General features: G+C 41.1%; 1 protein-coding gene across 1 annotated transcript in view; it reads left to right on the plus strand.

The window, feature by feature from the left end:
* Window positions 1-15,638, plus strand: part of fmn2a (formin 2a) — a 35,651-nt gene that overhangs the window by 17,061 nt on the left and 2,952 nt on the right. The window contains exons 7-13 of the mRNA XM_070916364.1: window positions 2,989-3,050; window positions 7,174-7,265; window positions 7,359-7,488; window positions 7,593-7,739; window positions 8,455-8,514; window positions 9,176-9,296; window positions 11,453-11,545. Of these exons, the coding sequence (XP_070772465.1) occupies window positions 2,989-3,050; window positions 7,174-7,265; window positions 7,359-7,488; window positions 7,593-7,739; window positions 8,455-8,514; window positions 9,176-9,296; window positions 11,453-11,545 (705 nt within the window). The remainder of the gene's footprint in view (window positions 1-2,988; window positions 3,051-7,173; window positions 7,266-7,358; window positions 7,489-7,592; window positions 7,740-8,454; window positions 8,515-9,175; window positions 9,297-11,452; window positions 11,546-15,638) is intronic.

Below are 15,638 nucleotides of genomic sequence, written 5' to 3' on the forward strand. Positions count from 1 at the left end.
AAAAAACCAAAAAATCACTAAAAATCTCAATTATTAACTTAACTACTAGTTTACCATTCACATGTTCAGAGCATAATACGTATCCATCCCCAGGTGTGTAGGGAAGGTACTAACTTACAACAAACAATAGAAACTTTTCAAAAGCATCCTGTACAACTATACTCTGAACAGTGACATCAAGCCCACAACAACATATTTTCTGTATACAAAATTAAAACGTTGGCCATAGTATTGAGATTGTTTTGTTTGTTTTTTGACTGCTGCTATCCCAGCTCATAAAACACATCTTGTTCCCAGTTTGCTGACAAGTGAGTAAGATTGAGTATTGGCTGAGGTCATTGCCAAAGCTTAAACCTCCCTCTAGTAGTTAGCTTTATCACAAGTCATAATGTTGCAAGGCGTTTGAAATGTTTTTCCTTTGTTACTCTCCTCCCGTCTATTTTTCTTTGCTCTCATTTTGCATAATCTGTCTCCATCTAAAATCCACAGCATGTTTCTCCACGGTGCTCTGTCTTTCTCTGATGAGTTGTCACCGTCTTGTCTAAATGGCTTTGTTAAAGTGAAGTCATTCAGGAGATGTTGATGGGAACCGACTGTTTTCCTGTTTTAGTTACTCTCTGATTGCTTTCCAGTCTTCGCTCATCCATGTATCTAAACACTCTTCCACTCCTCTTCATCTACCCATCCTATCCTCCGATCCTCTTACAGTAGAGCCTTCATTACAGCTCCAAATCTTTATCTCACATGGCAGCTGGATAAGTTACATTACAATAAACGTGTACCACTGAAACCATGGCTGGTACATATTGTTCACTTGTAGCAATAAGCAGTCACTCTGTGGGGCTGTTTCGTCTGCAGTGTCTTCAAAGCATCCTGTGGACTGAATTTTCACTCCATGTTTCTGGCCGTATGTCACTCATTGCATCCATCTCAGGTCAAGCAGGGGCCACTCTCATCAGCGCTGTCATTCATCTCCTATGTTGGGACAGTTTTTGCCATTGTGCATAGTTAGCGCTGATTGGAAACTTCAGTATATCATGGAGAATAAGACCAGAGAGAAGACAGTGGTCTAGTAAAATACTTCTCATTATTGTGTGCTTGTTATTCCCCCAAAAAACAGCGTGATGCCTGCTGCTGCTTTGCACAAACAAAATAACCCAAGACGTGTTTTTTTTATTTACTTAGTCATGCATTTTAATTGAATGATTATCAGGGGTGAATAATCATAGCCGTAAAATGCTCATCATTTCACATAAAGAACAAAACCCAAAAGACTATATATTAGTAATGCCATTGTTTTCCCATTCCTGAAATGATCTCATGTTCTCTTGTGTCGTTCGAGGTTTAAGATGATTAAAGAATCGAAGGACAATTTGTTTACGAGAGAGAGATTCATTCGTCAAAACTTTGTAATTGTCCCTTTTGGTGTGGTGAATCATTGTTTTATTTCCTCTTGATTCCATGATGAAGACGATGAGTAGCCCTCATCACTTGGATATCTCAGACTTGAAGAAAAACAACTTCTGAATCACTGATTTCGATCGTGTCTATTTTATGATGGCCCCCGTTGCTCAGCGGGAAGTCAACACATTTTTCTTTTCCTCACAGCTGTTGTTGTTTGTTGTCAGACTTGGCTGACACTCTGCATGTTTCATAGGACACTTCCATGCAGTGTCTGCTTCCTGTGAGGCTTTGGAGCGCCAGTCACAGTATTAGATGGTGGTTGCCGGCGCCATGCTGGGGTTGAATGCGGTAGTCAGGGTAGACCCAGGCAAATGGGCCTGGCTTTTGGTCATAAGAGGTCTGTGTCAGAGCGATGATACGGTTTTCTCCCATGTCTTTTAAAACCCGTCTCCAATCAAACCACCCAGCCAGACTCTGGTTCAGATAGTAATCAAAACCAAATGGTTACAAGGGAAGAGTGCGAGAAACAGAAAAGGGGAGAGTCAGAGAAGAAGGAAGTTATTTCTGTTGTGGCTTTAGAAGGGGAGAGAGTGTGAAGAGGTTAGACAGAAGAAGGAAACTAGGAAAAAAGGAGTGAATTTGTCCTTGTCGCACAAGAGTGAAGAGATTAAAAAGGCTGCAGGATTACATAAAGAGAGATAAAGCAATATCAAAGCTAAAAACAGGAGACCGAACTGACTGGATCAGTACAACGGTCACTTGAGGCTTTCTTTTCCAAATGCCTGTCGTTTGTCTAATTTAGTTTTCTCATGATCTTCTTTATTCTTGTGTGTTAAGTTAAGTTTGTGTAAGCTTATAAGAAGTCCAGTCACATTCAGTGTCCAAGCATAAGATGTGATGCAAAGTGACATTGTGCATTGAGTCCATTACTCCTAAGTTCCTTCTGACGCTAGCTTTCCCCCCCTGTACCTCAACAGCAAATCAGCAGATCAAAACAATGTGAGTAATTTGGACACCCACAGCACCGTGAAATACATATATAGGTGTCGAGTGCTTCACTGGGTGATTGTGCATACAGCAACACCTCAGCCTCAACGCCGCAGACCCCCGGGCTCTGTTTGTCTTTAAACATTTACTTTCAAAGGATTAATGCTCACGGGCGCCAGGTCCTCGCGCCGAGACAAAAAGGCGACACCAGGAATTCAAACACAGGAGTTCAAACACAGATCTTTGTACCTTTGACAGATTTCTAAGACCTCTGTATTTATGTTTTAGTTTGTGGCCCCTTCTATGCTATCGTGATGAGAGCTGATATCTGTGTAACTCACAGCATAAGGCACATGACACTTTGGGGCCGTGCAGAGAAAAATTTTGCCCTTGTTTCATGCCACCTTCAGCTCCAGCGAAGCAAGAAAAAGGGGTGTTCTGCCAATGTTTGTGATCGTTGTTTCTGCCAAAGGAGGCCTGTTTGTGCTGGTTTGATTTCTGACTTGTTAATGGTGTTCCTCGAAGGTAGCAGAGAAGTGTCAAGACATGCTGTAGAGTTAACATTCACATTAACCATGTCATCCTTCCATTTTACAGCCGTCCTAAATATGGACAACACTGTCGTTGATCTGGAGACTCTGCAAGCCCTTTATGAAAATGTGAGTATAACAACATGCTGTAGCGCTACGTGGAATTGGAGCTATGTCTTTATGGTTTCAACAGTAATAAACATTTTTTAACTTCGAAATGTTTTTACTTTGAAGAAAATATTATCAAGGCTCATGTGGACAGTGGTTTCAGTAAAGTCAATAGACCAGTGAAAAGACAATATCCCAAACTGAAATACATTTCTGCTCTTTCCTGCCAATGCATAATCATATAAATACTCAGTGTTGAGCAACAAACCAAGTGTAATTATACAAAGTAACACCACTGACAGCTCAGGCTGATCTTGACTGCAGCGTTCACTCTGGGAAAACATTTTTTCCCCCTTTCCCTCTGTGGTTTGCAGTAAAAGTATTATTTTGGAACAGTCTGCTTGTGACAAATATAGAATGATTTATGGTCACTCATTTCATGCCATATATGAATAACAGGCAATCACTTTATTATAGAATGAAACCTAAGAAGACCCAACAAGCCGTGATATCAACAAAATGCCAAAAAAAAAAACCAACTCATTCATCAGCTGTTAGTGTTGTTTTATTTGGCACTTAAACTTAGGGTAAACCACAAAACACCAATTGCTATCCATCAAAAGAAACCTTTCCAAGATTATCAAAAGATTAATTATGATAAGATGATTATCAAAAGCTTGTATACAGTGTAGGTTGGGGGGGAGCACTTTTTAATTAAATTGGTATGTCTATAATGTGTTGTCAGTCAGAGATGTCACCTCACTGTGAACATATTTCTCTATGTGGAGTTCTTATTCCATGTTCCACTTGAAAGGGTGAACAAAAGGAAGTGTGCATTAGATACCAAAACAAACAGGCGAGCCACAAACCGTACTGGTATGTGTGCTGTTTGGCGACAGAGTCAGTCTTGTGTAGGTCTGTCTGCTGGCCTGGAAGGGGACCAACGCTTTTACATAGTAAACATGTTTTCTTCACACTGGATCTGATTGACTTCACTTTGGTAATGCCCCTGTGCAAAGGAAACGATACTTGAGAAACTCCAGGGTTTTTGTCACACAGCACCTCTTGAAAGTGCTAGTGTGGTTTAAAAAAGAAGAAGAAAGAGACTACACTGAGCTTCGCCAAGTGAAATCACCACATTGTTTCGTATAGTATTAGCATAAAAAGAATTACGGAGCTGTCATCGCTACTTTCCAATATGTCTCCATTTTGGCTATGAAGGGCTACTTGTATACAGTAAATACATATTCATCAACATCCACTAATAGGAAATCTCCCCCGACCAGTGGAAACGGTTCAGGACCCGTTCGAAGTCAGGTCAGTAAATAATGGAACATGAAAATGGGCATGTTTTCCACATTTCAACTATAATACAGTTTTAAGATGCTGTGAAATTCCTGTGAATTGCTTTTTGGCACAACTACACAGGAGAGGCCTGGACCTTTGGCTGCCAGAGGCATATTAATAATGTTGATCATGGGAATGAGACTGAGGCTTGAGACAAGCTGTAGTTATGAACTAATGTGTCATAACTGAGGATCAAAAGTCTTCTAACCTCTCCACTCACCCCGAGACTTCAAGCCCTCTCCCTCTCTCTCCTTCTCCCCCTTATGGCCCGAGGCTATGTTATTGAGTCGAGGAGCCAAATTGTTTCTCTTTTGTATTGCGAGACTCCATCCTGTCTGTGGGTCTCCAGCCCCCTAAACCACAGTTGGCAGCACAGTCAGCCTGTCTTGAGGAATGCGAGGGGCTTCTAATGGTTACACCCTCACTCACTGTGCTAGGAAGGAGATCACACACTGCTCTCCCTCACTCTTTTTCTCTCACACACACAAACATGCCCACAAACAAACATGTTGACCCACACAAATGTGCACATACTGTACTGTATGCACACATGGACAGAAACACACACACAGAGGCAGGGACAGAGTCGCTCAGTCTATGGGCTGCGGATTATAGCCACTCCTGTCCTTTGAAAAATAAGCCACCGCCATTAAAGGGGTCACAGTGATAGTGGGACACTGCTCCCTCCCCACTAATATCACAAGCCATAATCTGGGCCCAGACTGGTTGTCTGAAGTTCAGACTCCTTTTAGCTGACAGTAGCTAAATGTCATAGAGGTCAGTTAGAGCCATAGTCCCTCCTACGAACTTTTACACCACAAATAATCACCTCACACTACTTTGTTTTTTTGTTTTGTTTTTTACTACAAGGCCTTGTGATGTCTAAATATATTTGACATGTTTATTACATGATGCAATTTGTCATTTGGTCACTATTCTCTTGGCAGCTCAATGTACAAATAATCTTATAAATGTTGTTGCATTGAAAATTGAGTGACATAAATAGTGATTAAGCCCAGGCTGGCTCTGTTTAGCCCTGTACTAGAAATCTGGCTAATGAATACCACTTGGCTACCGCTAGACTTCTGGCATCACAAATATCATCCTACACTCCTTTGCATTTGATATTCCACATGTGACTGTATTTCTCATGCTAACAACCACTGCAACATGCCCTAGCAATTCAAAGATCACACGCTAATGCCTACTTGTCCCCAATTACACCAAACACTGCTGGGCTCGGCTGCTGCCCTTTGAAAAGGATCTGCTTTGTATTAAATATATTTACACTTGAAAACATCTCGAGAGAAGGCGAAGGAGAGCTTGCCCTCGTCGACAGAAGGCAGCGGTGTGTAGAATACTAATCGGGCTCTCAGTGCGTTTGATGCTGGTGTTTGATGTTTTCCAAGGATCCATGCCGAGGCCAAACCCCAGAGAGAAAGATGGAGAGAAACAGAGGGAGAGGCTAGACTGCTGGGACTCTTTGGGGGTCTATGGGCTCTGGAGAGAGCGTTTACATTCTCTTCCTGGGGATGGTTTTATTGTTTTGCCCATCTACGTCAGGCACATTAGCGTCTATTGTCTTTGCCTCTTGTGAAACGAAGGGGCATTTCTGGCCTCCTTTTTTTTATACCACCTTGTATAAAACTGTGGTCCAGAGCATGACAGCAGGATAATAGCCAGGAATGTAGTCTGGCTGAAGGCAACTCTTTAGCATTTATGAAACTTATACTGTATGGACTGGCATACGGTTGAGTTTATGTACAAAACGGCACAATCTGAGAATTCTTTTACGCTTGAGGTAAAGTTTGTCGATAGAAACAAACAGAGAACTAAGCTGACAAAACACACCCACCTCAAGTACCATTTAGTAGATGCTCTGGAGCTTTTGATCACATCGCTTGATCTTCATCAGCAGATGGAGTTTGCTAGTTGTCATGGAATTTTAGATGTTCAAACTTCCATTTTCTGAGCACTTTATGGACTTTTTGTCCATGTTGGCTTGAAAATTGGTTGATCATATCACATGATCTTCATCAGCAGAAAAGTAAGGTTCATCCATACTTTTGATATACACTTATATCAATTTATAAAAGGTCTGTAAAGCCGGAATTATGCTTCTGCAGAGGCAACCTACACAGAGTTACAGAGGATGGTAACTGTGGCAGAGGCTTGCAGAACAGACGACGTGTACACCTCCCAAATTTCAACAATGCCTAGTGCACACATGTATGCAAGCAAACTGATTGGTTGATCCAACTTCCTATCGGGAAACTTTCCCTGTTTTTTGTTTTAGCGTTTGGGCATACATTTCAGCAAAGTACTGCCACAAGTGATCTTCTAGCAGAGCATAAGAAAATTAATTCCTCTTCAAGGCACTTCATGTCATTGTCCCATCCATTTACATTAATAAATCCAAATTCTTACATGTTTGTTTCACAGTAGTGGTTTGTAACCAGGGAGGGAGGAATTGATTTTTTGATTTTCTATATTTTCTTTACACTGTAGTTTGCTAAACGTGACAATGCTACGTAGTGGATACATACATCACAACCCAAATCCACACAAGTATAAAAGAAACACACACATGAATGTGTCCTAACGACACCCGTGTAAGTTGGTTTTCATGTGTTTGGCACCAGGGGCTCTATTTTAACAGTTCCTGATGTTTCCCTGATCAAACTATGCGCATACTGTATTTTGGTCAGCTAGTCTTACACTTAGTTTAGGTTTTGATTTGAGTCACCTGCCTATATGCAAATACATTTCCATCTTAATCTGCATTTTCATTTGACAGAGAGCTCAAGCTGATGAGATGGATGGTATTAAAAAGCATATTAAATCATCCAAAGACAAGGAGGATGCCAAGCCACTGGACAAGCCTGAACAGTAAGAGCCAAACCTACCTTCTGAACCAAATTCATTACACGAGATATGTGTCATTACACAGATGTGTTATGGTGACTGATACTGTGCCTTCAGGTTTCTATTCCAGATTTCCCAGATCCCCAACTTCTCTGAACGAGTGTTCTGCATCCTGTTTCAGTCAACTTTCCATGAATGTATCACCTCAATTCTCCGCAAAATAGAAATCCTTCAGAGAGTATGCAAGGTGAGCCACTGGCCTTCTTCCTGTTTCATTTTCTTTTCTGTCACTGAATTTAACCTTCATATCTTTGCCTCATTTGTTTTTGGGTGCATGTGTGTGTGCACCAGACTCTCCAGAGTGGTGAGTGTGTATTGCAGGTGCTTGGCCTGGTGCTCGCTTTTGGCAACTTCATGAACGGAGGTAATCGGTCTCGAGGGCAGGCCGACGGCTTCACCTTGGACATTCTGCCAAAACTGAAGGACGTTAAGAGCAGCGTGAGTCTGTGTGTTACAGGAGTAAAAGCAAACATTGCTCACTCTACAAGAGCAGACGCTCAATTAGGTTTTATGCACAAGCAAACAGGAGACTGGAAGTGTATGTATAAATTGGTATAAGATAAGTAAAGGACACAAACCTATGTAATTCATATGCACCCACAGAAGCAGAGCTTTATTCTGTAACTTACAATGTACTAGAAAATAAGTGGGGAAAATGATGACTCAAAAAGTTGATGTGGACTTACAATTGTCCCATCTATGGTCAAGTCCAGAACTGAGAGTCCAGGAGTTAAAAGGGACGCCCAATGCTACCAAAACACATTGACCATAGCTGTGCAGATTTAGCGGAGAGGCCATTCTGTTTACTGTTCTTATTCAATATCACAACGGGCTCAGTGTGCCCTTGGCACTGCCATATAAGGACACAGTGGTTTGTGTTTTTGTGGTGGTGGACTGAGTAAGGTATCCATAAAGAACATCAAACTTTCCACCAACTCTGAGTTATGACAGCCAGCCCAGCACAGTTGTGTTCTGTTGTATTGCTCTTCCAATGTCATGATTTATCCCCAACTTCTATGACCGCTGTCTCTATTCTTGTTTGCCTCACACAAATTAAAACGTCCTGCTCCAAAGTGATTAAATTAATAAATAAAGGGAATTTTGGTTTATTTATTTGGATCTTTTTCTTTCTTTCTTTCTTTCTCTCTTTCAGGATAACTCCCAGAGTCTTTTGTCCTACATTGTTGCTTACTATCTAAGGCACTTTGATGAGGTATGTTTTGGTTCCTGTTTATTTGAATCACTTTTCTGTTTTAGTCTGATTTGCTTAGAAATCCTTCCAGAGCTCTCTTTTCATCTCCTCTCTTGCCAGAGGATACCATGGCTTATCCTTTATCAAATTATTTATTTTCTCTTTCCTCATTTACGGCAGAAACAAATCTCTCTCCTCCTCTGGCTCTCTCTTATAATTCTCTCTCTGTCTTTCACTCTTCCTCTCCCGCTCTTCCTCTGCTTTGGTCTGGGTTCATTCAAACCTGCAGTCTGTTCGTTGGCACAGCATCCAAAGGAGCGCTAGTGTAAATAATTAGGTTCTCCAGATGAGATGAACTCAGTAGAGTGCTGCTTGCCAAAATCAACCTGCATGACATGGCTCTAGCACTCATAATGGCCTTGCAGTAACTCTGATGGAGTGAATTGCAGTGTACTTTCTGCACCAAGCTTAATGGTCATTATCGGCTGCACTTTCAGCCATATCTTCTCTGGGATGTTTGGACTGCTGATAAGTACATGTAGGTCTCTGAAGACATTTACTTCAATCTTGCCTGATGTGTACAGTATATACTAGAGAGGCCCTCTCCCATTTGATGAAGATTGACTTTGACATTGGCGAGTGTGGGTTTTTTTGTGCATGAATGTGTGTTGTGATTTACCAGGATGCTGGCAGAGAGACGTGTGTCTTCCCTCTGCCTGAGCCCCAGGACCTTTTCCAGGCCTCCCAGATGAAGTTTGAGGACTTTCAAAGAGATCTGCGCAAGCTGAGGAAAGACCTCAACGGTATGGTCATCAACCTACATTCCATAATTTTCCCTCTGTGAGCACATCCAAAACCTTTAAACTGCTTATTTATAACAAGCTTACCAGGTAGTAAACATAGCCATGCCGTATCCAGCAAATCATGGCAGGTGTCATATCATGTTTAAAATACCATCACATGGAAATTTATGTAGCAATAAATTATGTATTAATCCATGCACATATCTACAAGCACAATGGGACATAATATTCCAAACCTAACCAGCTATGGTCATGTGTGGATCGTAGAGGCGGGTCAACGGAGAGATAGCATCTGTTTGTCGTACAGACGAGCTAACCAGAAGCAGATGTGACTTGTCAGATGTAGACTCCTGTTGGACCTGGTGTGCCTTTGCTGTCCTCATGAAATAGAGATCAAAATATAGAGGGGGCAAGGTCAGGGAACTTCCACTACCTGTGTACACTATCAAAGGTTCATCAGCTATTCACTGAACTGGAATAGACTCTCCTTTGAGCTCTGAATCGTTTCACCCTGCAAGCCCTAAACCTCCAACACATAACAATGAGACCATTTTTTAAGAGAATTTCAGAATATTCCTGCATGTCTCTGTGCTTGTCGTGCGTGGTCACTTTGCCCAGGGGGATCCTAAATATGATTCATGGATGGACTGTTTTGGTCAATGGCTGACTCTTTGACTCTGTAATTCTTTCATTCATTCGTTCATCAGTCAGTTGTTCAATCAGTTCCTGAACCGAAGCACATGGTTAATCTATTACATAACTTTCCATGATTATACGCTTTCTACTTACCCGCTTTCATGTATTCATCCTTATTATTAGGTAAAAAGTAAAAATTTTGTCACCACTAACCATCAACTTTAGATTATTACATTATTTTTTAGTGGGTTTCACAAGCCAAGGTGTTGGGATTCAGAATTCCCTTTACAATACAAGAGTATTTTATTTGTATTACTTCATATGTTGCATTTTGGTATTATTGAAAACATACATACTTTATATAAAATTAGTAAACACATAAAAGTGGGTTATGAAAACAATCTGTGCAAGAATGAATGTGTTATGTTATTGCATATCAAGACCTCAGGAAAGAAGTGTGGAAATTGGATTATGCGTGACACGTTAAATTGATTGGTTGAGTGAAAAGAGTCCTAATGAATGAGGCAGTTGGGAAATACTTGCTTTCCTTGCTCTGTCTCAAGTCAGTCAGCACTCAGAACACTTTCCAAGGACTGAAGTGCCTACAGGTGGTAAAAAAAAAAAAAAAAAGACTGTGTATTCTTGTGCAATATGCATGTGAGTATATACGTGTGTATGTGTGAGTTTGTGTGCTTGCAGCTCGATCGACAATTCCCCAAACCTGGTCTGTTCTCTATCATGCTTTATGTATCTTTGCTGCTAAACCAATTGGGTGCCTGATCCGTGTTGCCAAATATTGTTTTTCCTCTGCCCTAATGATTCTTTAGGCTGTTCATTATTTGCAATTCATAAAGATGGAGTTGCTCGCAGGGGAAATGAACTTGCGTCTACTTCGACCCCAGTGGCAGTGGCACATGCTTGGCCGTACATAAATACATCATCACATGCTATACCTGCAGACCTCTTCATTACCAGAGCCAGCTGAGTGCTCTAACAGACCTGGGCTTCGATGACAGTTCCCAGAGGGGGGTTCCGATAGGTAGGCGGCGCAGAAATGGCCTTGGCTGGCCCGAAGGACATCAGCAAGCAACACAGTGGAGAGAGCTCGCTGTGTACCTTTTTGGTTGAGGCACCATATGGTCTATGAATTACCACTTGCCCAGTCCCGACCTCCCCGTTCCCCTTAGCGTCTTATGGCCTCTCCACCTCTAAGGCCTTGAGCTGAGTTTGTGTATCCGTTATGGTTGCAGATAGAGCGTGACGGTAAGTTTCTCCCGGGATCAGTGCGCGGGCCTTCCTGGTTCCTGGGGGGGGGGGGGTTATTATTAGTCATTATGGGTCATTATGTCTTTGCCGACACTTATTCAGCAGAAATTCAGCAGAGATTTATCAAAGTGAGCTTCATCCACCAGGATCAAGTGCACTGCAGAGTATGTAATTACAATACAAATGCTGGATAAGATATTAATGCATTGAAAGTCTTTCCCCCCTCTCATCATGATCATCTCTTGTTATTTCAGCATGCTCAGCTGAGACGGAGAAAGTTTGCAAGTTGTCCTCTGAAGAGAACCTGCAACCCTTTAAGGACAAGATGGAAGGATTTCTTAGCCAAGGTGAGCCTGTTTTCCAAATCAATTGAAACTGATGATTGATAAGACTTTCACCAGTCTCATTAAACTAAAACTATTTACTCCTGTTTGAGTAACGTTTGCTAAAAACTAAACTAAAATAAGCGTCCATCTTTTTAGAGAAATGATGGAACCTTTTTTAAAAATGAAAGTATATGTTTGGAACCCATTTTTTAAAAGATTATTGTGTTCAGTAGGAACAAATTGGCGTGGGGCTGAGCACCACAGACAGGATAGGGAAGTTGTTTGTTTTGGTCATTTCATGAGATTTGTTGACAATAAGAAAAAAAGCCTTATTCTTTAAATATGATGAAACAGGTGATGGTCAGTCTCTTTAAACATATGGTTTGCTCATCTGTGTTTAACCTCAGACAAGGAGTTTATTTTAGAATTTATCCCTACTGATTCAAAACATATTCTGTGCTGGTATACCCTTGGCATATCTAAACTGAAAATGCATCTGTGGTGTGAGAGTATGTGAAGCAGCTCATCAATCAGAATGATTTAAGTCTTCTATGTCCGCAGACACATTTCCAAATCTGTTTCATGCCATTTTCTGGTTGATATACACACACACGGGTTCACTCAGTGTCGTTTCCATAGGGACGTCTGTTTATTCCAAGGTGTGTTGAATAACTCACAGTTATTGTTTCAAGTATGCCTATCTGCTTTGACGGATTATGACTGCAAGTGGTAGCTGGGTCTTTTATCTTGATCTCTACCTTATAAAACGGAGTATGTCTTGCTCTGCCTCAAAGGAAGATTCAGGATGGCCAAAGGTGAACCTGTCATGCAGCCTGTTAAATTGACTCCAGAGAACAGACTCTGGATACCTGAGAGGCTGGAATAAAACTGACTTGTTCGGGACCTGATCCCTTTCACTTAGTACTTTTGACGTCATGACGTGATGGTTTTGTCATATATTTATCCTTTTTCCTGGCCTTAAAGATTTGTCCTCAGTTCCTGTCTTCCTTTATTTTTCCACTCTCAGTCTGCTGTCCTGTTCTCATAACAAGGTTCTTTCTCTTTTAGAGGAATGACAGAACCATTAGAAGCACCCCGTTGCCTCCTTGACCTCTTCCCTCTTTCTATCACTCCTTCTCTCCTATTAGCAAATTAAATAAACCTTCACAGTGAGGTGTTTACTAAGAGGGCTGTTAAAATGATAATGATGAATTGATTGTAAATGATGAGCACTTCCTCTTCCATTGCGCATTTATTCCAACAACACCTATGAGTCTACAGAGTTATAGTGACTCTGTGAGGCTGTACGCACAGCTGTGCTTTGAGCTGAATGCTGATGAATGACAATGCTAACATGCTGATGTTTTGCAGGTATAATTTTAACGTTATATTCATCATCTTGTTTGTGTGTTAACATGCTAACATTTGCTAATTAGCTTTTTTAAATTGGGAATGTCATATGTTTTGCAGATATTTGGTCATAAACCAAAGTATTGGACAAATTAGAAATTAGACCTGATGAAAAGTCAGGGGGTCACCAAAGTTCATCCTGAGGGGAACAGAAATGTTTCGAGCAAATCTTCATGGCAATCCATCCAACAGTTGTTGAGACGCTTCACTCAAAACTACAAATGTCAACCTCATGGAGGCACTGGAGGAAAGGTTTTGTTTCTATCCATCAAGCAGATGTTGAGATATATGACTGGATACATGAAAACTTTGGCCTGATGAAGACACTAGATGAAAAAGGGGATCACCAAAATCAGTAGGATTCATCCACTGGGCACCATGAATGTCTGTACCAAATGTCATGGCAATTCATCCAGTAGTTGCTGAGATATTTCCGTCTGGACCAAAGTGGTGGACTGACAAACCAACAGTGACATCACTGGTGCCATGCCGCTAGCGGGGTAAAACATCTCCTGTATCATCATCATCATCATCATCATGAAGAAGCACATCTTAAGTCCTAAAGGAAGCTAACAGCTACTACTACATTTTTGTTGAAGATGTTATCACGGCAAAATCCACTGAAAATGTAGTCGTGATTTTCCGTCGTGTCCACCAGATGTCACACAGTCGTGCTTTTTTTCCCCATAAGCTGACATCTACAGTACAACGATACTGGGATATTGTGGTCCACTTCAAAGGTGTAAGACTTAGTTTGTTCTGCTTGTTTTAACATAACAAGCCAAATGTCATTCTTTGTGTAGCATTGGCTTTGACCGTGGCTACATTCAGTTGACTGTGACAAATCTTTCTGAAGGACCCGGCTCACAGGCCTCTCTTCCAACTGCTTTTGTATTCAGATGAGAGTATAATATATAGCATATGTTCTTCCGTGGTAATGCTCACTGTCCATTTTAAAGGAAGTCTGCAGATGAAAGCATCTCTCCCATTTCCACCTCTCCCCCTCTCTTTTCCTCTCTTTTGCTTTCTCTCTGTGTTTGAGAGAAATATGGGAGCTCTCTCTTTGATGCAAATGACGAGGTTTTTCCTCTGAGAGCAGAATGTAAGCACCGTAACATGGATCTGTGACTCAGAAGGCTCCAGACGGGATTCTTGGGGTTCCTCCACTGCGGCGGTGAAAAAAGAACAACAGCCAAATGCCTTATTTTTGTTATTTCTGTAATTTCTAAAAAGCCTGGGGTTAAACTGTTTCTGGCTCCACAGTTTAAACCGCTTTTGTTTATTTTCTGACCATGAAACTAACCACAGAATAACAGTGGGAGCGGACTTGTTGGAGCTCGGCTGTTTGGTCTAGCTCGATTTTCCCCGCTCACTTCACAAATTCTCATGCATGCAGGGCTTTGATGGAGTCGCTGTGACTAGCGAGAGAGCACTGGCCATGTGATAATCTGTTTCTGATGGACATGAAGATTAGTAAGACTGATGTCAAATTCTTCCTCCCTATTTTACCAACTACAATTCTGCTAGTCGTCACATCATGTAGGCCGACATGGTTAAAAATCAAACTACAATTTTTCATGTTTATGTATACCATGTTATGGTAAAATCACATATGTTGATCTTTATCACGTTGAACCATATGATGCGATAACAGAACGGACATCTTTAAATAATTTAAATAATAATTTTCATTGACATGTTTTCTTCTTTCATTTTGTTGTAAATACATTGTTTATCAGTTTAGTTGTCCTGCCCCATAATACCACATTGTCTTCATATCACCACAATAATTTAAGTAGATAAGAACACAATTAATCATATTGAGGTCATAATGAAACATTCAGCGTCGGGGGGGAAAGTTTATCTAAGAGTGTCTAAGAGTGTAGATTATACATCATTCATAGCAGAATCTTTCAGTTCAGTGTTATAGTAAATGGTAAGTAGCATCTTAAAACATCCTTGTTCAAAGAGCAAAGCACAGTCCTGATATTAAGATGCTTTTAGCAAGGCCCGTTCACATTATTTATCAATTTGTCTTCATTTATTGATGAGCCGTCAGAGGAGAGAGAGACACGATTGTGGACTACAGAGTGATTTAGCACTGTGGAATGATAAAGCATAGTGCTGGTCTCAACGGGTTTGTCTGAGATCTTTTAGATGTGGTTCTGGCTTCAATTACACATAGCAACCAGATATTCCCCAGGATAAGAGCAGAACACAGATTTGTGCCAGGGAAAGATTCTCTGTCCCATCGACTGTCGTGTCTGTCTTGGAAAGCCATGAGGAGGCCGTAGGTCTTTTCTGATCATTTGACAGTTTAAGGCGGCAGCAGCAGCTTACAGATAATTGACCTTGAGGGGGACTGAGAAGCTGTCTGGGAGAGAATTTAATGTCTGACCTTTTGACAGTCATACGCCAGCACAGTGAAGATCTAGAGCAGCAAGAAAATACAGCTGGAGTGACTCTACCACTACTATTATTATATTTGAAAAAATCAGCCCACGGATCTGAAATTTGATAAGTAGTAACCTGCCGCCATTTTCCTGACTGAGGCTGTCACATTTCACTGCTGTTCTCTTAAATCATGATTTATAACAGTCAAAATTATCCTGATGGCCCACTGAGATAAATGTAGTGGCCTGCTGGAAATATCTCTTAATGCATAGCATGGTGTCCAACTCCCAGTTTTCTTATCCTCTTGCTG

This window comes from Enoplosus armatus, chromosome 12 (assembly GCF_043641665.1).
Source record: "Enoplosus armatus isolate fEnoArm2 chromosome 12, fEnoArm2.hap1, whole genome shotgun sequence".
Classification (NCBI taxonomy): domain Eukaryota; kingdom Metazoa; phylum Chordata; class Actinopteri; order Centrarchiformes; family Enoplosidae; genus Enoplosus; species Enoplosus armatus.